The sequence below is a fragment of the Neoarius graeffei genome, chromosome 17 (assembly GCF_027579695.1).
Source record: "Neoarius graeffei isolate fNeoGra1 chromosome 17, fNeoGra1.pri, whole genome shotgun sequence".
Classification (NCBI taxonomy): domain Eukaryota; kingdom Metazoa; phylum Chordata; class Actinopteri; order Siluriformes; family Ariidae; genus Neoarius; species Neoarius graeffei.
This window is the reverse complement of record NC_083585.1, coordinates 16,080,621-16,105,266: the sequence shown is the minus strand read 5'-3', so window position 1 is coordinate 16,105,266 and position 24,646 is coordinate 16,080,621. Positions and strand designations below refer to the sequence as shown.

General features: G+C 43.8%; 1 protein-coding gene across 11 annotated transcripts in view; it reads right to left on the bottom strand.

Annotated features, from left to right (window-relative positions):
- sytl2b (synaptotagmin-like 2b) overlaps positions 1-24,646 on the bottom strand; it is a 107,175-nt gene that overhangs the window by 36,079 nt on the left and 46,450 nt on the right. For 9 of the 11 annotated variants that reach the window (XM_060943787.1, XM_060943781.1, XM_060943783.1 and 6 more), the window contains 4 exons: positions 21,808-22,770; positions 1,120-3,756; positions 448-540; positions 99-152 (listed from right to left, as the gene is read on the bottom strand). In XM_060943787.1, the coding sequence (XP_060799770.1) occupies positions 99-152; positions 448-540; positions 1,120-3,756; positions 21,808-22,770 (3,747 nt within the window). The remainder of the gene's footprint in view (positions 1-98; positions 153-447; positions 541-1,119; positions 3,757-21,807; positions 22,771-24,646) is intronic. The other 2 variants (XM_060943782.1, XM_060943791.1) reach the window with 1 other exon arrangement.

Genomic DNA, 24,646 nt, shown 5'->3' with positions numbered 1-24,646 from the left:
ATTAAATGGTTCTCTGTTTTACCCTATTTAATTCTGAGAATGAGAATTTCTAACAAAACCTTCCAGAAAAAAAAATGTATGGGTAGAAAGCTTCATACTTGCATAGCTGCTAGGCATGAAATCATCCATGTGTTTGCTTTTTCTAGTTTGTCCTACGGAAGATCAGACCAAAAACAACACACATTAAAATGCTGAGCTCATTCTTTGCGGCACAATGAGACATTTTACCCACCATACAGACAAAAGAGGTATAGCATTACTACAAGAGGAGATTTATAGTGTCATGCCAAAGAAAAGACGACTTGCAGTTACAGATTGGTGAGAAGCTATCACAGATATTGCTTTGAAAACTTTTGACAAATATTTCAAAAGATCAGCTTAAATACTACCAAAGGAATTTCCACATGACTCACATTTTGTGCCACAATGAATACAACTATTGCTCACTTGGTGCTGCAGTTATGTCTTCAAGGCTTTTATGATATGCAGGTCTAGTGGCTGCGCGTCTCAGCACTTCATGAACTAGGCTCACCTCAGTGACTGTCACACATATGAAACAATTAAAAAAAAAAAAGAACAATTCTACAAGGCTAGATCAAATCTATAATAAATATATATATTAACTTAGCTAAAGCATACTGCAAAGCTAGTGCAGAGACACAATTCTTTCCCAAAAAAAACTCTGTTGAAATCTGTATCAACTTCAAAACTCCAAAACCCGGTATTGTATCATGGACCCTACTGCAAAAATAAGAGGTGGGTCTGACTCCCGGTTTAAGGCTTACGTGCACATTCAAGTGTTTAAAAACTGCAGCCAGTTTGTAATAAGAAGAGCAAATTGCATGCCATGTGATATCCATTCACAGCTGCCAAACTCTTTGAGCTGTTAAAAACGTGATCAATGGGAAAAGTTATTTAATTTTAAATACCCCCTAAACTAAAATGTAGTTTTGAGAACATTTAATATTATCTTAATATAAACAAAAAACACTGCAAAACTCATTCTATATAATAATATAACAGGCCATTTATTGGATGAAAATAATTCAATATAACAGGCGATTTCTATCAGCAAAGTTGTTTTTTTGTAATTAATAAATAAATAAATGTATGTCTCACAGTTTGCACTTTCCCCAGACAAGGAGTCAACTCTGTTTAAGGGCTCAGGGTTGGCATCTTCACGACCATGTTCTCTGGGTCGTAGTCCCAGGCTCCCTCTCCTGGTACAAAGCTCTGCAGAGCTAAGGGGAGTGTCAGCTTGCTCAGGACAGCACCTCACACTATCACCTGAATGAAATGAGGTGCAGACTAATTCACTCATCTGCTCTGTAACTTGGGGAGAAATGTACTTGCCTCTGTTTTCTGTGATTCCCAGGTAATGCTGGTAGTCTCGTGGAACAAATGACCTGGCAAGGGGTTGAGAATCAGAATCCCCAGAAGTGCTTCTCTCACTGTCTTTATGCTTACACTTGGTGATTTCTGGAGACTTTTTCACCTGTAAATTAGCTTCTGGTGTTTTTGTGGATGGCAACACTGTACATTCTATTGTCTTTCCAAGCTGTGGGAGGACTGAGTCAGATACTTTCTTGGACTGCAAGGGTAAATCTTGATCTTGACTTTCCAGATTTATTGCAAACATGCTGATGGCACGTCGCAATGAATTTCCTCTTCCATTTAAAGTTCCTTTGCCACTACTTCTAATCTGTTGTCGTGATTCTTTATTGAGTACCCCTGGAGATTTTGGAGATAACTGTGAGCCACTCTTTGGCTGAGAAAAATGGGATGATCTCAGAACATCTGGCCCCGTCAGAGAGATATACAAGTTAGCTTTGGTACCAGTATCAGGATCTTTAACAACAGTTTTCTCTTTTAAAGATGACTGGAGCACTCTGTCTGTCTTTGGAGGAAGAGCATTTCCACCATCATTTCCAAACCCTTTGTCTGACTGGTTTGGGCAAACATTTTGCTTCAAAGAATGCTTTGCATCCGATAGTTCAGCCTGAATTACCCCTTTGTGAGTTTTTGCATGTTTAACTTCCTGACTTAATGGGTTTTGAGTTTTGTATTCAAAATTGGGTGACTGCTTACTAGATCCTGCCCAGAAGTCACGGAGCATCTTGAACTGTAAACTGTTCATACCTTCTCCTGTGACTGTCTTTTCTATTCTGTCTCGTAGCGAAAGAATTGTAAAATTTGCAGTTTCTGTCTCCGATTCTGTGCCAATGGACCGAAGATCATATTCTGATTTGGTGAACCTTTTATTCAGTTTTGTAGATGTCGCAGAAGAATTTTTGTCATTTGCTGCTGTTGATTTCATATATACATTTGATTGCAACTTGTCTCTTTCCCAGAATGATTTGAGTTCTTTTATCCTTTCTGCCCTGTTGTCTTGTTGCTGCCTGCTTTGCGTTGCTAATGGGACTAGATTTTGTTGCTGTGAGTGAACACCAGATGTGAGTGGAGGTTTCTGCTGTGGTTCTTTTTCCTCGGTCTTCACTTTTTTGTCCAGCTTTAGTACTGCTGCAGTCGTGCATCCTTTCTCACTACTATTAATATTTCCACCAACATTTTCATTGCTCTGGTCTCCTATCTGGAGCCCAAAATCAAGTGAAGATGAAGATTTTTGGCCCAAAAGTTTGGTAACATCTTTGTCTGAAGTGGTGTTCAGGGCTGTTATAGCTTTCATTTGATTTATATTATTCATTGGTGCTTGCATATCTTTGGCTTTATCTCTGACACTGGCTTCTTTTTTATTTAAATATTCATAGGCAATGTTATCAGATTGTATCTCTTCTACTTTAGGAATGTCCTTTACATGTGATTGTTCCTTGTTCTCAAGTATTGAATAGTTTGGTCTAATGTCAGGTTTGGGTGGTTCCTCTTCATGCTCAATCACCTTCCTGACAATGTTATTTTGATCAAGATTTTCCTTTTCAGAATTTGTATTTGGTTTGCTCACTAGCATCTTCGGTGCCTCAGAGGTACCTCTGTCCCACAGTATCCCCAAACTAGCAAATTTTGGTGAGTGACTCTCCTCAAGGTCTTCTAGTTCATGTTGAGTGGGTTTACTGTCTGGAATTTCTGTCTTGTCAGCATTTCTGCTTTCTTCTTTTTTGCTAGCTGTCTTGAGCACCTTCTCTTTTGGACTGGTTTTTTCAGGGTCCAAAACTTTATTAGTGGTTTCCTGTGGTGAGCTGAGGCTGAATGGAATGGAAGCTCTCATGCTAGAGACTGCTTCCATGCTCAATGGCTTAGTCTGGCCAATTAGTTCTTGAACACCCTGAGAATTTATAGAAGGCTCATTTTTATCCATATTCAGCTCTACTGCGAAATCTCTCTCTTTTAAAAATGCATCATTCATAGCAGTATCTTCATCCCTATCTTTTTGAATGACCAAGTAAACATTGTTCTCTGGTTTAGGTCTTGAATTTATTTCATCTTCAATGTCCTCAATCTTGAAATCATCATCAAGGTCTTGTATAATGTCCTCACAGTCATGTTTATCACTGCTGTCTGAGCTCCTGCTGAACCATTCTAGAACTTTAGCAATGGAGTTTCCTTGTTCTTCAGAAGATTTGGGAGAAATGGAGCTCAGTATTTGAGGCTCTTTGCAGTCCTCTGTTGTCACGTTAGTGTCTCTAATCATCTTTATATCGAATGGACATGGCCTGTAGTCACTTTCACCACGTGCCACAAGGAAAGCATCAGTTTTGGTGGAGGCACTAGTGGGGTTGGTAACTTCATACACAGGTTGAGCTGAAAAAATGCAATACATTATTGAACACACACACACACACACACACACACATTACATTGTGGCACAAAGATATGAAGTTTATCTTCGAGTGGTGAATATATCCACGAGTGAGCAAAGCGAATAAGTGAAAATATTTTCAACATGATAAGATAAACTTCATATCTTCGTGCCACCATGTAATGTTCTTTATATTACATGGACACATCCACAAAAAAAAAAAAAAAAAACCGCAAGTTAATCAAAAGAATTTTAATTTTGAACCAGTTTGCCATTTTGATAATGTGCATCTAATCAGTGGGAAAACACTGGGAGTAACGTCATCAGAGCGAAATATTGAGAAATATGTCACTCACATCCGTGATGTATTTTGTATGAAAAATGCAAGGGTTTTTTTTTGTTTTGTTTTTAAACACGAGAAGATAAACTTCATATCTTCAAAACAATGTGTGATGTTCTTTTTATTATATAGACACATTCACAAAATACTCAAATTTATCAAAACAATTCATCGATTTCTTCACAAGTGACATAGATATTTGTGTCACGGTTTTGGTTTTCCATGTCCCGGATGTAGCACATATTAAAAATGTGTGTGTGTATGCGTACAAATTGAAGTATTTTCTCGCTTTATTTTGTTGTGTGTGTGTATATATATATATATATATATATATATATATATATATATATATATATATATATAAATTTTTTTTTTGTGTGTGTGTGTGTGTGTGTGTGTGTGTATACACACACACAGGCATGCAAAAGATTGGGCACCCTTACTGAAAATGTCTGTTACTGTGAATAGTTAAGTGAGCAGAAGATGAACTGATCACCAAAAGGCATAAAGGTAAAGACAACATTTCTTTTCAGCGTTTTCTGCAAGATGTGTATTATTTTTGTTTTGTACAATTGAAGAGTGAAAAAAGAAAAGGAACACCATGTGAAAGTTTGGGCACCCCAATACATTTGAGTTCTCAGGTAACTTTTACCAAGGTTCCAGACCTTAATTAGCTTATTGAGCTGTGGCTTGTTCAAATTCTTCGTTGGGAATGGTCAGATGATGCAGATTTCAAAGCTGTATAAATTCTCTGACTCCTCAAACTTGTCCATAAAATCAACAGCCATGGGCTCCTCTAAGCAACTCCTTCGCATTCTGAATAATAAAATAATTGATGCTCACAAAGCAGGAGAAGGCTACAAGAATGTAGCAAAAGTGTTTTCAGGTAGCTCTTTCCTCAGATTGTAATGTTATTAAGAAATGGCAGTTAACAGAAACAGTGGAGATCAAGGTGAGGTCTGGAAGATGAAGAAAACTTTCTGAAAGAACTGCTCGTTGGATTGCTAGAAAGGCAAATAAAACCCAATGTTTGACTGCAAAAGACCTTCAGAAAGATTTAGCAGAACCTGGAGTGGTGGTGCACTGTTCTACTATGCAGCGACACCTGAACAAATATGACCTTCATGGAAGAGTCATCAGAAGAAAACCTTTCGTGCGTCCTAGCCACAAAATTCAGCATTTGAAATTTTCAAATGAACATCTAAATAAGCCTGATGCATTTTGGAAGCAAGTCCTGTGGACTGATGAAATCAAAATAGAACTTTTTGGCCACAATGTGCAAAGGTATGTTTGGAGAAAAAAGGGTGCCAAATTCCAGGTAAAGAACATGTTAGGTTGGGCTGGGAATCAAACCCAGGTCACTGGTATAGTAACCCAGCCAAGACCCACTAGGCTAAGCAGAGGAATGAGATCAAAGCCAATGTTCAAAAGGTTTATTACCCCAAGCTCAGAAGTCCAGTAATATCCACAGCTCGTGATAAAAAAATCCACAAAAGTAAAATTCCAACACACAGAAGATACAAGAGAAAACATCCAAAAGTTCAAAAATTCAAACCAAGGGAGAGAAGGTAAAAATCCAAACGCTCAGAAGATACAAAAGGCAAGGCTCCAAGTAAACAAAAACAGTCCAAATGTCCCAAGAGAGCAGAATCCAAAAAACACAAGAAGACAGGCAAAGGTACTCAGAACAAAGGTGACTAGTCATGAACAGCACAAAGACTCAGTAACTAGAGACACAAACTGGGGTAGTATAAATACCCAAAGTAATAGAACACATGACCAGGCAATTAAGAAAATAGGTGGGACAGTTAACAACGAACAGGTGGGGCACAAGGCACATGAAAAATGAAGAAGCACATGGCTGTCAAAACAAACACAAATGACACAGATACAATAGCAGCCTCTAGAGGGTGAGAAAGTCACAACGCCTAACAGGACCCCCCCCCCCCAAGGAGCGTCTCCCAACGTTCCCAGGGTGATCAGGATGGGCCAAATGGAAGTCCCAACAAAGTTCTTTGTCCAAAATGTCCCGAGCGGGGACCCAACAGCGCTCCTCAGGCCCATAGCCCTCCCAGTCCACTAGGTACTGGAGACCGCCACGGACCCGACGGGAGTCCAGCAGGCGGTGCACAGTGAACACAGTCTGTCCACGGAGGATGTGGGAAGGCGGGGGATTCCTAGGGGTAGGGGCATACGGGGACGACAGTACGGGCCGCAACAGGGACACGTGGAATGTGGGGCTGATTCTCAGAGACCGGGGCAACTGGAGCCGGTAGGCAACAGGGTTCACCCTGCGCACTACCTTGAAGGGGCCAAAATAATGAGGGGCAAGTTTACGGTTCTCCACCCATAGAGGAAGGTCTTTAGCAGACAACCAAACCCGCTGCCCAGGGCAAAAAATGTGGGCAGGCCGTCTATGGTGGTTGGCCCGAGTCTGGTTGGCCCTGGAAGTATGGATGAGAGTCCTCCGGACCTTGTTCCAGGTCTTACGACACCGTCTCAGGAACTGGTTGACCGAGGGCACCCCAGCGTCCTCCTCCTGTTCAGGAAACAAAGGTGGCTGGAACCCGAATTGGCATTGGAATGGAGACAACCAGGTGGCTGATGACTGCAGGGTGTTATGGGCGTACTTCGCCCATGGCAGCCAGGTGCTCCATGATGTTGGGTTATCCATCGCCAGGCCTTGCAGGGTGGTTTCCAGGTCCTGGTTGAGCCTCTCAGTCTGGCCATTAGACTGGGGATGGAACCCAGAGGAGAGGCTGGCAGTGGCCCCAATCAGCTTGCAGAACCCCCGCCACACTCGGGAGGAGAACTGGGGCCCCTGGTCAGAGACAATGTCCTGTGGGAGCCCGAAGACTCGGAAGACATGGGTGAACATTAGTTTGGCCATCTCAAGAGCAGAAGGGAGCTTGCATAGCGGTATGAAATGACAGGCCTTAGAGAACCTGTCGACTATAACTAGAATGACAGTGTTACCTTGTGAATCTGGAAGGCCCATGATGAAGTCGACTGCCACATGAGACCAGGAACGCCGAGGAATGGGCAGAGGATGCAGGAGACCCTGGGGATGCTGCCGTGGGTTCTTGTTTCTGGTGCACACTTCACAGGACAGGACGAATGACCTCACTTCTTTCTCCATGCCTGGCCACCAGAAGTGTCTTTTCAAGAAATCCAGGGTCCTCCGAGCTCCCAGGTGGGCAGTGAGAGGGGACGAATGACCCCACTGGAGAACCTTGGCCCGGGCTTGATGTGGGACATACAAGAGGCCAGGTGGTCCTGGTGTTGAGCTTGCCGGATGGCCTCCTCAACACCCCAGCGGACAGGGGCCACAATCCGGGACACAGGGATAATAGGCCCAACTTCACGCTCCCTGTTAGTGGAAGAGAACTGTCTGGAAAGAGCGTCAGGTTTGGTGTTCTTCGAGCCGGGGCAGTACGACAGGGTGAAATTGAACCGACTGAAGAACAAGGCCCACCTAGCCTGTCGTGGATTAAGTCTCTTGGCTTGCTTGAGGTACTCCAGGTTTTTGTGGTCCATCCAAACCAGGAATGGATGTTGAGCTCCCTCCAGCCAGTGCCTCCACTCCTCAAGGGCCAGTTTGACCGCAAGCAGTTCTCGATCCCCCACATCATAACGGGACTCCGCAGGACTCAGATGGTGGGAGAAGTATGCACAGGGGTGCAACCTTCCATCCAAGTGTTGAGAGAGGACCGCGCCAACGCCACTGTCCGAAGCGTCCACCTCGACAATGAAGGGTTGCGATGTGTCAGGGAGGACCAGAATAGGGTGCCATACAGAAGCGGTGCTTGAGGTCCTTGAAAGCCTTCTCTGCCTGAGGAGACCAGACATAAGACCCACCTGTCCTTTTGGTGAGGTCAGATATGGGCGCTGCTACAGAACTGAAGTTTCTGACAAACTTGCGGTAGAAGTTAGCAAATCCTAAGAACCACTGAACTTCTTTCACGGACTTAGGAGTGGGCCAGTCCCGGACAGCCAGGGTCTTGGCTGGATCCATCTGGAGTTGTCCCGTCCGTACAATAAAGCCCAGAAAGGAGACCTCGGGGACATGAAACTCACATTTCTGGGCCTTCACAAACAGATTGTTCTTTAGCAGCCTCTGAAGAACCTGACGGACATGGTGGCGGTGCTCATGCAAGGTCTTGGAGAATATCAGAATGTCGTCGAGGTAAACGAAAGCATATTTGTTGATCATATCCCTCAGGACGTCATTGATAAGGGCCTGAAAGACTGCTGGTGCATTGGTAAGTCCAAAGGGCATCACTTGGTACTCAGTGTCCTGAAGGGGTGTTAAAGGCAGTCTTCCATTCATCTCCCTGTCGGATACGAATGAGATGGTAAGCATTCCGTAAATCCAACTTGGTGAAGACTGTAGCACCTTGGAGCAGGTCTAACGCTGTGGACATCAGCGGAAGGGGATAACGGTTGCACACTGTGATCTTGTTCAGGCCCCTGTAGTCAATACACGGTCACAGCCCCCCATCCTTCTTGCCGACAAAGAAGAAGCCTGCACCAGCAAAGGCCAGGGAATCCTTGATGTATTCATCCATGGCCTTGCGTTCTGGCTGAGAGAGGGAGAACAGCCTGCCCCGAGGAGCAAGTATATGACACAGTCATAGGTGTGGAGGAAGAACGGTGGCCCTACTCTTGCTAAAAACCTCCTTCAGATCCCAGTACTCTGTGGGAACTTGAGATAACTCGGTGAGATCAGGGGACTCGGCAGGAGACACAGGAGAACTAGAGAGCAGGCAAGAGGTATGGCATGTAGGGCCCCATTCCACAACCTGGCTTGTTACCCAGTCTATGCGAGGGTTGTGGCGGGTAAGCCAAGGAAGGCCTAGAATCACTGGGAACTCTGGTGACTGAATCAGGTGCAGGGATATTTCTTCTTTGTGACCTTGGGACTGGAGAAGGACTGGAGAAGTTACCTGGGTGACTCTTCTGTCACCTAAAGCTTGGCCATCCAGAGCAGACACAGACAACGGAACTTCAAGAGGTGCAGTAGGGACATTGATTCTTCGGGCGAAGTGAACATCCATAAAGTTTCCAGCAGCCCCAGAGTCTAACAAGGCTTGGCAAGAGTGAACAGACTCACCCCAGGAGATGGAGACAGGGATGTAGACTCCTTGGCCAGGAAGTTCGGGAGAGAGGGTAGGCCCCGTCACAACCCTCCCTCGGCTGGATGGGGTGGTCCTTTTCCCAAGAGCTCGGGACATGATGCTCGGAAATGGCCAGGCTTGCCACAGTAGATGCAGCACTTGTCCCTCCTTCTGTGCTCCCTCTCAGATGCGGAGAGATGAGTACAGCCAACTTGCATGGTTTCCGGACAGTCACTGGAGGAGGTGGACGGACTCCAGGCTGAGGCAGTGAGGCAAGGGAAGCTCAGGACTTGGCGACGCTCTCTAATCCTGTTATCAAGACGAATGGCATGTGAGATCAGAGTTTCAAGGTCACTTGGGCATCCTATAAAGGCCAGACCGTCTTTGATGGGGTCAGACAGACCATGGTGGAAGGCTGAAACCAGGGCAGTCTCATTCCATCCACAGACTGCTGCGAGCGTCCGGAATGAGATGGTGTAGTCTGTGACACTTCCTCCCTGCCGGATGGACATGAGCTTCCTGGCTGCACCTTTGCTGATGTCTGCCTGATCGAAAACACAAAGCATCTCCTCCGTAAACATCTTGAAATTGGAACACTCGGGTCCCTGTCTCTGCCAGATGGCTGTTGCCCAAGCTCATGCCCTATCAGCTAACAAAGTTATTACATATGCAATCTTGCGGCGGTCCATAGTGTAGGTGGTAGGCTGGAGCTCAAAGGTGAGTTGGCACTGGGTAAGGAACTCCCGGCACTCACCATGCTTGCCGTCATACCTCTGAGGTGCAGGAAGGTGGGGTTCATGAGGTGAAGGAGGCAGCGTGGCAGGAGGCACTGGAGCGGGAGCAGATGGTGAAGCAGGAGGAGGCAGTGGGGGCAGAGGAGTCATCTGTGCCAGGGCATTCCCAATTTGCTGAAGCAGTGCATCGTGGTGAGCAAGGGCCTCATGTTGGCTTGCAAATGTTCATCCATGAGTGTCCATGGTAGCTCCAAAGCTTGTTAAAGCAGCCATAATTTTCTGAAGTTTAGCCGTAAACAGCCGTAGCTTCAGACAGCTGAAGAAGCCTCTGCTGAGTCAGTCATGACTGAGTCTTTCTGTTAGGTTGGGCTGGGAATCGAACCCGGGTCGCTGGTGTAGTAACCCAGCCAACACCCACTAGGCCAGAGGTCACCAACCCGTCGATCGTGAACGACTGGTCGATCTCGGAGGCTTTCCCAGTCGATCTTGGGGGATGAGGAAAGAAATTGGAAGATTATACAGAAATACACTGCAGTATATCTGATTGGCATTCATATTACATGTCTTCCGATAGGCCCACTACAGCTTTCCCCCTCTGTGTCGCAGGGTTCTTTTTTTTAACTCCTGCTGCTTACGTCTTACGTCTCTGAGCGTTGTCACCATGGTGACAGCCTCGCAATACAGTTCAGGGTTCTCCACGAGGGGTTTTAGAGGTGCGGGCCGCCCCCCTTTCTGAGATTCCCACCCCCGTTTAATTTCTGCCACCCCTTTACAAAAGGAAGCATGATATTGCCTATAAAACTGTGAGGATATAACCTGGCTGTCAGTGTTACTGTAGCTCTTGAAGTGTTTCTGCGGAGTGGTGGATCGGACTTGAGCCTCGCATGAACTGCTCCGACGCGCTATAATGACACCAATCTATCACCAGCCAATCAGGAGACTTAATCAAATGCATCCCCCGCCCACCAATCTATCACCAGCCAATCGGGAGACTTAATCAAACGCATCCCCCACCCACTCGTGTCCGCATCTGAGACGTTGAATTTTCACAGAAGGAGGGAAGAAGTTGACTGAGGTAAGACTGTGATAAATTAACGAAAGAATAAGATAGGAATTTCAACATATAGGGCTCAAGTTTGTTACTGTTAAATAAGCATTGCTTGTACAGTAATGTTATGTTGTTACAATGCTGACCCACTTTTAACGTGCCGAGTACCGACTGTAGCCGCTAACAAATGCTAATTAGCTTGCTGTCAAGTTTTTCCTTTGTCGAGCTTTAAGTGTAAGGTCATGGATGTTACTGCTGCTTGTTCCTGCCCTAATATGATACGTGATATGAACCTGACTATAAGGCACTCACTGACCGTGATCAGTCACAGCCATCACATTGACTTGAGTTGCATGATGAACTGTAACCTCTGTAGCATGACAGCAGTCATTGGTAGTAGTATCACTGCAAGTTCATATTTGTCTTTATTGTGTATGTATGGTTAAAGAAAATCAGTTCATGTTGAATTGAAGTTGTCATTTTGTCACTTAAGTTACAATTTGATATATCATCACTGTTGTGTTGTAATTTCAGTTGACAATTTCCATTTTATGTTGCTGTGAAATTAATTTAGTGTTACAATACAAACAAGACAGTGCAACTGATGTTAACAGTTCAGCTTTCTCATTACAATATTATTAGTTGATATTAATAATCTGAGTCATTGGTGGTTCATTCATTCTGCTCACTACAGATATAGGCCTATATATTTTGTGTATAGTTAATTTCCATTGTATGTTGTACTGAAATTAAGTCATTTAGTCAGCTCTCACAAGAAATTAAAAAGTTGGACCAGGATCTTAAATCTTATTCAGTTAAAATTAGGCTAAATAAAAAGCCTCAACTTGAAACAGTCTAGTCTGGATTTCTTTTTCTGTCAACACTTCAAGGGGTAGCGCTTGCTTGCCATCTAGGCAGAGGTTAGGGATCTCGGGCATTTAAAAAAAAAAAAAGAGGTTGGTGACCACTGCACTAGGCTAAGCAGAGGAATGACTCAAGTGCAGAGGGGTGAGATCAAAGCCAATGTTCAAAAGGTTTATTACCCCAAGCTCAGAAGTCCAGTAATATCCACAGCTTGTGATAAAAAATCCACAAAAGTAAAATTCCAACACAGAGAAGATACAAGAGAAAACATCCAAAAGTTCAAAAGTCCAAAAATCCAAACCAAGGGAGAGAAGGTAAAAATCCAAATGCTCAGAAGATACAAAAGGCAAGGCTCCAAGTAAACAAAAACAGTCTAAATGTCCCAAGAGAGCAAAATCCAAAAAACACAAGAAGACAGGCAAAGGTACTCAGAACAAAGGTGACTAGTCATGAACAGCACAAAGCCTCAGTAACTAGAGACACAAACTGGGGTAGTATAAATACCCAAAGTAATAGAACACATGACCAGGTTAAACTAGGCAATTAAGAAAATAGGCGGGACAGTTAACAACGAATAGGTGGGGCACAAGGCACATGAAAAACGAAGAAGCACATGGCTGTCAAAACAAACACAAATGACACAGATACAATAGCGGCCTCTAGAGGCCGAGAAAGTCACAACGCTTAACAGAACACCTCTCCAACTCTGAAGCATGGGTGTAGATCAATCATGCTTTGGGGTTGTGCTGCAGCCAGTGGCACAGGGCACATTTCATTGGTCGTGGGAAGCATGGATTTGAATAAATACCAGCAAATTCTAGAAGCAAACATCACACCATCTGTAAAAAAGTTGAAGTTAAAAAGAGGATGGGTCCTACAATAAGACGATGATCCAAAACACACCTCAAAATCTACAATGGAATACCTCAAGAGGCACAAGCTGAAGGTTTTGCCCTGGCCCTCACAGTCCCCTGACCTAAACATCATTGAAAATCTATGGATAGATCTCAATAGAGCAGTGCATGCAAGACAGCCCAAGAAACTTGTAGAACTGGAAGACTTTTGCAAGGACGAATGTGTGAAAATCCCCCAGGTAAGAACTGAAAGATTATTAGCTGGCTACAAAAAGTGTTTACAAGCTGTGATACTTGCCAAAGAGGGTGTTACTAGGTACTAACCATGCAGGGTGCCCAAACTTTTGCTTCAGGCCCTTTTCCTTTTTTGTCATTTTGAAAATGTAAAAGATGAAAATAAATTGTTTTGCTTAAAATATCAAGGGAATGAGTCATCTTTAACTTTATGCCTTTTGGAGATCATTTCATCTTCAACTTGCTTAACTGTTCACAGTAACAGCAATTTTGACCAGGGGTGCTCAAACTTTTGCATACCACTAGATAGATAGATAGATAGATAGATAGATAGATAGATAGATAGATAGATAGATACACACACACACACACACACACACGCACCAGTGAGCCATAACATTATGACCACTGACAGGTGAAGTGAATAATATTGAATATCTTAATACAATGGCACCTGTCAAGGGGTGGGATATATTCGGCAGCAAGAGAATAGTTAGTTCTTGATATTGATGTGTTGGAAGCAGGAAAAAATGGGCAAGCATAAGGATCTGAGCAACTTTGACAAGGGCCAAATTGTGATGGCAAGATGACTGTATCTGAGCATCTCCAAAATGACGCATCTTGTGGGGTGTTCCCGGTATGCAGTGGCTAGTACCTACCAAAAGTGGTCCAAGGAAGGACAACCGGTGAACAGTGTCACAGGTGTCAAAGGCTCACTGATTCACATCGGGCATGAAGGCTAGCCCATATGGTCCAATCCCACAGAAGAGCTACTGTAGCACAAACTGCTGAAAAAGTTAATGCTGGCTAAAACTGAAAGGTGTCAGCATTAACTTTTTCAACAGTTTGTGCTACAGTAGCTCTTCTGTGGGATTGGACCATTTGGGCTAGCCTTCGTGCCCTATGCGAATCAATGAGCCTTCAACAGCATGACCCCACCACTGGTTGTCCTTCCTTGGGCCACTTTTTTTTTTAGGTACTAACCACTGCATACTGGGAACATCCACAAGATATGCTATTTTGGAGATGCTCAGACACGGTCATCTAGCCATCACAATTTGGTCCTTGTCAAAATCGCTCAGATCCTTACGCTTGCCTATTTTTCCTGCTTCCAACACATCACCTTCACTTGCTGTCTAATATACCTCAGCCCTTGACAGGTGTCACTGTAATGAGGTAATCAATGTTATTCACTTCACCTGTCAGTGGTCATAACATTATGGATGATCAGTGTGTATGAGAAATTTTTATTGATCTCAAACAACTACTAATCAGTTATAGACAGTGTGTGAAGACCAGTGTTGGGGATGCTACTTTGCAATTGTTACTTGTGATTTAATGTCACTAAGCTACTTCTGAACTACACTTTTGATAAAATGTTGGACAAACTAGTTATAGAAGCTACTAGGAAAGTAGCTAACTACACTCAAGCTACTTTCTCAAATTGAGTAAACTCAACTGTGCTATTTTCATTTTATTGTGCATCAATAAAAGTTCTGGGTTCGAGCCCAGCGACCAGCGGAGGCCTTTCTGTGTGGAGTTTGCATGTTCTCCTCGTGTCTGCGTGGGTTTCCTCCGGGTGTTCCACTTTCCCCCGCAGTTCAAAGACATGTGGTTAAGGTTAATATGGGATGGTCTTGGGCTGAGGTGCCCTTGAGCGAGGCACTTAACTCCCAACTGCTCCCTGGGTGCTGTTAGCATGGCTGCCCACTGCTCTGGGTATGTGTGTGTGCTCATTGCTCATGTGTATGTGCATGTGTGTGTTCACTGCTTCAGATGGGTTAAATGCAGAGAGAAATTTCACAAGTGTGTGATGAATAAAATTGTGCTTTCTTGCTTTCTTGATTTTTTCTTGCATAAAATAATAATGTAGATATATTTTACAGGTTTTGCTGTAAATTAATGGGCTTACGGTCATCCATATACAACCCCCATTTCCAGAAAAGTTGGGATATTTTCCAAAATACAATAAAAACAAAAATCATTGATTGTTAATTCATGTGAACCGTTAAACTGACAAAAGTACAAAGAAAAGACTTTCAATAGTTTTACTGATCAATTTAATTGTAATTTTCTAAATATAAATTTTGCTGCTTTGCGACAATGTTTATTGTTAAAAGCGCTATACAAATAAACTTGATTTGATTTGATTTGATAAATTAAGTTAGAAGTTCATGCATCTGCTAGCCTGCATTAGAACTAACTGTCCCAGGAGATGGATTTGGGACTCCACAACACCACACAGGAGATGATGACCCTATGGCAGATGGCACTGGCAATTACCACTCCTCTCCCTGACCCCACTCGGGACACCCAATGCCTGCTGACCAAGCTCACTGCAGGTGACAATGTAAAAGCATTCCTGAGAACTTTCAAGTGCATTGCCATCAGAGTGAGAGTGCATTGTGGCCAGAGAGAGAGAGAGTGGGCCAATGCCCTTGCTGCCCTCCTCACTGGGGATGCCCAGTGAGCCTACCATGTGCCCCATACCTCTGCCCATCATTGAGGTCCCATTCAGCTGGGTAGGCATAGACCTAGTAAGGCCACTCCGAAAGTCTGCCCATGGCCATGAGTAGTACTTGTTGCTGGTACACTATGCTACGACGTACCCTGATGCCATCCCCCTCTGGAAAGCCACCTCTAAAAACATGAACTTGTCCTCTCTTCCTGTTCAGCCAAGTGCTAATTCCCAAGTATCTGCTCACTGGCCAAGGTACTCCCTTTCTGTCTAAGCTTATGTTAGACCTGTGCCAAATGTTACAGATTAAACACATACGGACGTCAGTCTACCACCAGTAGTTGGATGGACATGTTAGGTGCTTTAATCAGACACTGAAGAGAATACTGTGTAGGTGAGAGATATGGAAGGATGGGACTGGAACCAGCCCCTGCCCTACATCCTCTTTGCCATTTGGGAAACTCCACTAGCATCCACTGGGTTCACCCCTTTGAGCTCCTGTTTCACAGAAGACCAAAGGGCCTGCTGGATGTTGCCAAGGAGGCCTGGGAAGAGCAGCTGTCACCCTACAGGTCCCTCATTGAGTATGTTCAAGGAACACACGAGAGAATAAACTGAGTGATACCCATTGTTAAAGACTACATGCAAGTGGCCCAAGCTGAGCAACAGTGTGTCTTTAATTGCCCGCTTAGGCACAGGAGTTCCATTCCAGATACTATGTACTCCTGCTCCTCCCCAGTGCCAGTTGCAAGTTTCTTGCATGATGGCAGGACCCCTACACCATAACTGAGAGAGCAGGCCCAGTCAACATTTGACTGCAACAGCTGGGTAAGCATGCACCAACCCAACTCTATCACATAAACATGATAAAATGTTGAATTGAACCTGGGCCAGCCCTCATAGCATCCTCTGTCCCCCTGCCAAGATTGGTCAAGCAGGTACATGTGTGAGAAGATCTGACTCTTACACAGTGACTAGATCTGCAGTAGTTAGAGCACCAGTTCAGGGATGTGTTTGCTACCATGCCCGGGAAGACTCACCTTGTTCAGCATGAGATAAAGATCCCTCCAGGGGTTGTCATCTGGGTTCTGGAAGTCCACTCTCAGGCTATTGAAGAGGAAGTGGCACATATGCTCCAGGAGGGAATCATTGAGGAGTCCACCAGCCCCTGTTCAAATCCTGTCATCATAGTACCCAAGCCCAATGGAAGTCTTAAACTCTGCAATGACTTCAGGAAATTGAATGTGGCATCCAAATTCGACAGCTACCCCCTGCCCTGGCTGGATAACATCATTGAGTGGCTGGGAATAGCCCACTTCATTTCCACCTTGGACCTGACTAAAGGCTACTGGCAGATCTCCCTCACACCTGGCTGAAGACAGCCTTCACCACTGCCATGGGCTATTGGCAATACTGCACTCTCCCTTTGGGCTCCACAGGGTTTCAGTGACCTTCCAGTGGCTAATGGACATCACCCTCCACTCCCACTACCAGTTCACAGCTGCTTACCTTGATGATGTCATCCACTCTGCCACTTGGCAGGACCATTTCCACCATTTCAGGGAGGTACTGGGTAAACTTCACAGAACTAGGCTGACTGCCAACACACAGAAATATCAGCTTGGACTCAGCGAGGCATAGTACCTGGGGTACCACATCGATTGGGACTAAAACCACAAGAGAAAAACATGTAAGCTGTCAGGACCTACCTACAGCACAAAATGACAGATACATGCCTTCTTGGGGTGTACTACAGACATTTTGTGCCCAACTTCTCCTACCTAGCCTCCCCCTGTCACACCTCACCAGGAAAAGCAAGCCCAACAAGGTATGGTGCACACAAGAGGCAGAGCAGTCCTTCCAGTGCCTCAACACCAGCTTGCCAGTGCTCAGAAACCCTGACTTCCAGTTGCCTTTGTGGTGCACATGAATGTCTCAGAGATGGGTCCAGGTCTCTCCCAGAAATTTGATGGTGAAGACCACTCCAATTTTGTGAGCCAAAAACTGGGTTCTGCTGTGGAACAGGAAGCCCAATAAAGTGGGCAGTGGAGGAAATGTGGTATTCCCTCAAAGGGCACCACTTCACATTTTGATCTTGCACCTCTAAAATGGATAAAAAGCTAAAGATATTAACAGTAGAGTAACCCGCTGGCTTCTTTCCCTCCAGAATGTCTCGTTTCAGGCGCAACATCAAGCAGGGGTCCACCACACTGATTCTCCCAGAAGTATGCACTCTGGGCCCAGTCTCTGTCAATAGCAGGCTCAGAGCTGAAGGGGGGTACTACGGTATGTTGAAGTACGAGTGGCACATGCCTCCATTAAGGCAAGCACTCCTCACTTTGCTGCTCCAGTGGTAATGACTGGATAGTGCCTGCCAGCAGCATCAACATCACACCATTTCCGCATCACCAATGTTGTGGACCAATGGCATGCACATGACCAAGGGTGCAAGATGTGCTGACTCTGCATGGCTGGGGCTCACTAAGAACCCCATTCATTCACTCTCCACAAGGCATTGGGGGAGTATAAAAGTACAGTGCACTGTCATTCATTTGTCTTTCTGCAAAGCTATTCCTGACTTGCTGCTTTTGTCTGCCACCAGAAAACCATAAAGACAACTCCTCATGGGCCGAAGAGAGAGATCCCCCCCCGTGCCAATACCATGCTTCAGCCAGCAATAGCCAGCTACCCGGCCTGTCTCACAGCAAGAAGAGCACCTTACTTGGACACTATTTGTAACTGCACTCCCACTTCCTTTTCCCCTCTCACTTAAAGAGCACTTTTTCACTCAGTTCCTGCCTCTCTGTCTGATGCTCCCCACACAAAAGAGCTCACAGTGGTTTATTTTAAATTGGTCTTCAATTCTTCAATATTGACATTCATCCATCCATTATTTGTAGCCGCTTATCCTGTACAGGGTTGCAGGCAAGCTGGAGCCTATCCCAGCTGACTATGGGCAAGAGGCAGGGTACACTAAAGAGAGAATGTAGAAAGACTGAAAGAAAATGGTGCAAATCTAAACTTCACATCCATTATCAAATCCATAAAGATATGCTTTGTAATTATAATTATGAAATTCGTAAAGCAAGACAGTCTTTCTTCTCCAACATCATCAGCAGGAATATGAACAATGCCCGTGTGCTATTTTCAACAGTAGAGAAACTAACTAATCCCCCACCACAATTAGCACCTGAACTTCTCTCAGTTAATAAATGCAATGAGTTTGCATCCTTTTTCAAAGGTAAAATTGATAAAATACGGCAGAATATTCCTCATAATATATCTCAGTTGCAAAAAATTGAAAAACTGCAATCACCAATGACACAGATAGATAACTTCAACACAATGTCAGAATTTTGTTTAATTGGTTATGAGACTCTTGAAAAAACTGTACAAAATCTCAGTTCCTCAACATCTGAATTGGACATTCCGCCTACCAACTTTTTTAAGTCTGTTCTTCATCTTATAAATTACAGATGTGCTTCAAATTATAAATACATCCCTAGAGACTGGTGTTGTTCCTGTGTCCCTAAAAAAGCCGTTGTAAAGCCCCTACTTAAAAAAAAATCTGGATCCCTCAGTATTAAATAACTACAGGCCAATATCAAATTTACCATTCATTGGGAAAATCCTTGAAAAAATTGTCTTCAATCAATTAACTGCCTTCTTGATATCAAACAGCCGCTTTGATAATTTTCAGTCAGGATTTCGTGCCAATCATAGCACTGAAACAGCGCTGATTAAAGTTATAAATGACATACGTCTTAATACTGATGCAGGCAAAACATCGGTCCTGGTATTACTGGACCTCAGTGCAGCTTCTGATACTGTTGATCACAACATACTGCTATATCGACTTGAACACTGGGTTGGATTGACTGGTAAAGTTATCAATTGGTTAAATTCATACTTAAAAGATAGAAGCTTCTTTGTTACCCTGGGAAATTGTTCCTCAATGTCAATGTCCTTGACTTGTGGTGTCCCCCAGGGGTCGATTCTTGGACCATTACTTTTCAACCTTTATATGCTCCCACTTGGGCAAATTATCAATAAAAATTCAATTTTGTATCACTGCTATGCAGATGACACTCAAATTTATTTTGCTCTATCACCTAATGATTATGCCCCCCTTGAATGTCTCTACCAGTGTATCGATCAAATCAACAGCTGGATGTCACAAAATTTTCTTCAGCTGAACACAGATAAAACAGAAGTAATTCTATTTGGAAAAAAAGATGAAAGACTCAGGATTACCACTATTCTTGACACAAAAGGGATTAAAACTAAAGAAATGGTTCTTTAAATGGTTAAAAATCTTGGTGTTTTCATTGACAGCAAGCTAAACTTTGACAGTCACATGAAAGCAATCACTAAAACGGCATTTTATCACCTAAAAAACATTTCCAAACTAAGAGGACTTATGTCAAAAAATGATCTGGAAAAACTAATACATGCCTTCATCTCTAGTAGGGTTGATTACTGCAATGGCCTTTTCACAGGCCTGCCAAAAAAGACCATCAAATGACTTCAGCTGGTTCAAAATGCAGCGGCTAGGGTTCTCACACGAACAAAAAGAACAGAGCACATTACTCCAATTCTAAGGTCCCTTCACTGGCTTCCAGTAAGCTACAGAATTGACTTTAAAGCATTGCTACTGGTGTACAAATCTCTAAATGGTACAGGGCCCAATTACCTCTCTGATATGTTGCAGTGGCCTACCCCAATCAGATCTACCAGATCGAAACAGAAAAATTTACTATTAAAACCAGTTGTTAAAACAAAGTATGGTGAAGCAGCTTTTAGCTACTATGCAGTACAGCTATGGAACCAACTGCCAGAGGACATTAAAAATGCTCCTGCTGTTGGCAGCTTCAAATCTAGGTTAAAGACCAAGCTGTTTTCAGATGCTTTCTGTTAAATAATTAATATTTCTTCTTTACATTTTTTATAATCTTTACTTTCTCTGCATGTTTTAAATTTACTTTAACTTTATTCTATTTTATTCTGCTGGGTTTTTTTTTCTCCTCCTGTTTGAACTACTACTTCATTTTATTATTTTATTTCTACTATTGTTTAATTCTTATTATTTTCTTTTAATTCTTTTAATTAATTGTTTTAGAATAAAAATACAATTATTTTATGTAATTTTATTTCTCTATTGTTTACTGTTTTTGTTTTTACTTCTGTAAAGCACATTGAACTGCCATTGTGTATGAAATGTGCTATATAAATAAACTTGCCTTGCCTTGCACCCTGGACAAGTTGCCAGGTCATCGCAGGGCTAACACTTAGTCTACGTTTACATTACGTCGAATCAGCGGATCATCAGATTAACGTTCTTAAAACGATTCGCGTTTACACTAAAACCGTTAGCCGTGCACACACCAACGCCAATACGCGGATACGCTCGGCTCCGCAGGCATCCTGAGCTCCAAATCACTCCGCCCTGAACAGCGAGTGCTCTCTGGAGGGTGCGCACTCCGGCCCTGCGCAGCTCACACAGCGCGCGAGTGAAGTGCACAAGCCACGATTCGGGACTGAGCCGCTGTGTGTGTGATCCCAGCGCACATCACTTACTACTTGCAAGTGGAAGGATGGCAAGCCTAAAGACAATCATAACTACATAATGGGCAGTATTTGCATCAGTATTTGCAGTATTTTCATACTTTTATACTCTTTAATGAAAGGTGATACAAGGCGGAAGTCCGCGCCGTTTTTCAGCAGTCGCGTCACATGACCAACGCCAGCGAATCAGGAAGGTGGATGTCACAGTGACGTTGTCCAATGAGACACCAGCTAGAGCTCAGCACAGCGTATCCGCGTATTTTGAATGTTTACACAGCACCGGACCAGACACGATCTGGATTGAATACGTGGACCCTGGCGGAATCCCATTTCCCGGCGTTTCCAGGCGGTTTAATGTAAACGGACAGTGCATCCACGAAGAAAATGAGACAGATACGGTCTAGTGTAAACGTAGCCATAGAGACAAACAACCATTCACACACTCCATCAATTTAGAGTCACCAATTAGCCTACATGTCTTTGGACTGTGGGGGAAACCAGAGCAAACCTATACAGACACGGGAAGAACATGCATGCAAACTCCACACAAAAAGGCCCTTGTCAGCCATATTTTAATCACTAAAATAATCTGTCTTCATGTGCACACACTAATGCTCATTCTACACTAATTATAATTAGATAAGTATCAAATTTGGATGAATACAATAGTTGGAACATTGCACAGGGAAATGGTATAGTGCAACAATGCCTAGTGAAAAAAGTAGTTTGTATTTAAGCTAGTAGGCTCATTATTTGTAGCTAGGATCTCCACAACACTGAAGACACACATCTTATCTAATAAAAGATTTTTGAAAACAGAATAATATAGTTGATCATACCTGTAATGCTCAAATGGTGGTCCCCTTTTTCTTCTGTTTTTTCATGTTTTCTCTTGGATGTCTTACTGTCTTCTTTCCCCAGGTTCTTTGGTGAGATTTGAGGGGTAGTGTCTTCATTTAATGGTTTGGTTAACAGGGATTCAAATGGTGACCTGGACCTTGTTCTAGGAACGAATAGAGGTTCTTTCATTATACAGTCAGCTATATTTTGTTTTTCTGGTTCTGCAGATATTGGCCAATTTAAATTATTTTCATATTTTTGCTTAGTATCCAGTATGTCTGTTTTTTTATCATCATTTGACCGTGTGCTGGAACTCAGGCTCAGTCGTGGCTGAATTGTTGGCTTCTCTTGAGCTGTCTGTGTTGGACTATTTAACAGCAGTGAGGATCGAACAGGCAGTCGTGACTTTGGAAAGGTAGTCTTCAGTGGTGAAGTGGGATCTTTGTCTTTTAAATTGAAGGAAAACTCCTTTATCCTCCCCTGGGTTATTGCAGTCCCTTCAAGTATTTGTTCAGGACTAGTCTTGGCGGAAACCATACTAAGGGATTTGAGGGGTTGAGGCAGCTGTCTCTTAATGTTGGAGTCACTGGAACTGCAGCTGGAACCATGTTTGAGGATACCTTTTGTTGGAAGGGGTCTGATTTCTGAGTTTGTAGACAGGCTCTGAGTGGACAGAGTAGACTTGCTGTCTGAGCTTGTAGACATGCTCTGGGTAGACACAGGGGACTTGGTGCTGGAACTTGTAGACACATTTTGTGTGGACACAGAAGAAATTGTGGATGCACTCTGGGTGGAGATAGAGCTGGTGCTGTCCGCAGCGGAGTTCTGGAGCTTAAAAAGCTTAGTTCTCTTTTTTGGTACAGGTTTTTGACGAGGAGTTGTTTCTTGTAAAATATCAACAACTTTGGTCTTGGAGTCCATTTCTGATCCTTCATGAGTCTGTAGTGAAGGTAGCTCTTCTACTGGAGAGGTATACAGGTAAATATAGGTGAACCACCATTTAATGAAACAATCATATGTAATAACTTACATCCATGAACCAGTTTCTAACCAAGTACCTTTATTTATGCTTTCATTGACCACTTTGACCACTTGTGTACACCTGCTCATTCATGCAATTATTTAAATCAACATGTGCCAGCAGTGCAATACATAAAGTCATTCAGATGCAGGTCATGTGCTTCAGTTAATGTTCACCTCAATCATCAGAACCGGCTAGTGGCCTAGTGGTTAGCGTGTCCGCCTCTCGATCGGAAGATTGTGAGTTCTACCTCACGGTTGGGTCACACCAAAGACCATCATAAAAATGGTACCTACTGGCAAGGCATGCTGCAATACAGATGCGAGTGGGGAATCAAACTCTCGTGGTTACCAGAGGACGAGCCCCCCACTGTAACCCTCGCTATGTAATAGGCAAGAGGCCAAGGAAAACGGAGATCGGCGCCACCCTATGCCCCACATGGCGTGGGAAGGACTTTTTCAATCATCAGAACAGAGAAAAAATGTAATCCCAATGGCGTGGTTTTGACTTTGGCATGATTGTTGATGCCTAGGAGGCTGGTTTGAATATTTTAGAAACTGCTGTTCTCCTGGGATTTACACACAACTGTCTCTAGAGTTTACAGAGAATGGAAAAAAAAGGACAGCCAGTTAGAGGTTCTACAGGTCACCTGGTCTTCCTGTTCCCACTGTGAACTGAGATTCCTGTTCTTGGCAGACAGGAGCAGGAAGGTTTGGTGTGTTGTCAGTTCTTTTAATTTTTTTTCTGCTCATCATGGTTGTAAAGAGTGGTTGTATGAGTTACTATAGCCGATCAGCAATAGGCCAATTGGCCTGTCAGTTGCCAGCCTTTTATGAGGCTGTCTGCATCTATCATGAGCACACTTCATCCACCAGAGCCTTGCTAGGCCTGTCACAGCTTCCCCAGACAAACATCAATTCATACCTATGGGCAATTTAGAGAAGCCAGTTAACCTAAGTGCATGTCTTTGGACTGTGGAGGAAACTGGAGCATCCAGAGGGGACCCAACACAGACAGCAACCAAACTCCAAACAGATAGGCCCCAGCCAGTTGCTGGGCTCAAACCCAGGACCTTCCTGCTGTGAGGCAACAGTGCTAACCCTGCACTACCGTGCTGCCCTCTGAACTCATTATCAATTACCCACAGAATTTAGATGAACTGAATGGTTTTTTTTGTTGTTTTGGTTTGTTTTTGTGCACCACTCTGTGTAAACTCTAGAGACTGTCGTGCAGAAAAATCGTAGGCGATCAATCTGGCACCAACAACCAAGTCACTGAGATCACATTTTTACTTCATTCTGATATTGGATGTGAACAATAACTGAAGCCCTTGACCTGAATCATGATTTTATGCATTGGACAATTCCATGCACAAGCAGGTATGCAGGTGTTTCTATTAAAGTGGTCGGTGAGTGTCTGTGTGTACACACACACCACTTTAATAGAAACACCTGCATACCTGCTTGTGCATGTGTGCCAGTTTATTAGGTACACAGTTTATATACACAGAAAGCATTTGCTCATGTGATTGGAAAATCTAGTAAACATTCTCTCTCATCTCATTATCTCTAGCCGCTTTATCTTGTTCTACAGGGTCGCAGGCAAGCTGGAGCCTATCCCAGCTGACTACGGGCGAAAGGCGGGGTACACCCTGGACAAGTCGCCAGGTCATCACAGGGCTGACACAGACACAGACAACCATTCACACTCACATTCACACGTACGGTCAATTTAGAGTCACCACTTAACCTAACCTGCGTGTCTTTGGACTGTGGGGGAAACCAGAGCGCCTGGAGGAAACCCACGCGGCCATGGGG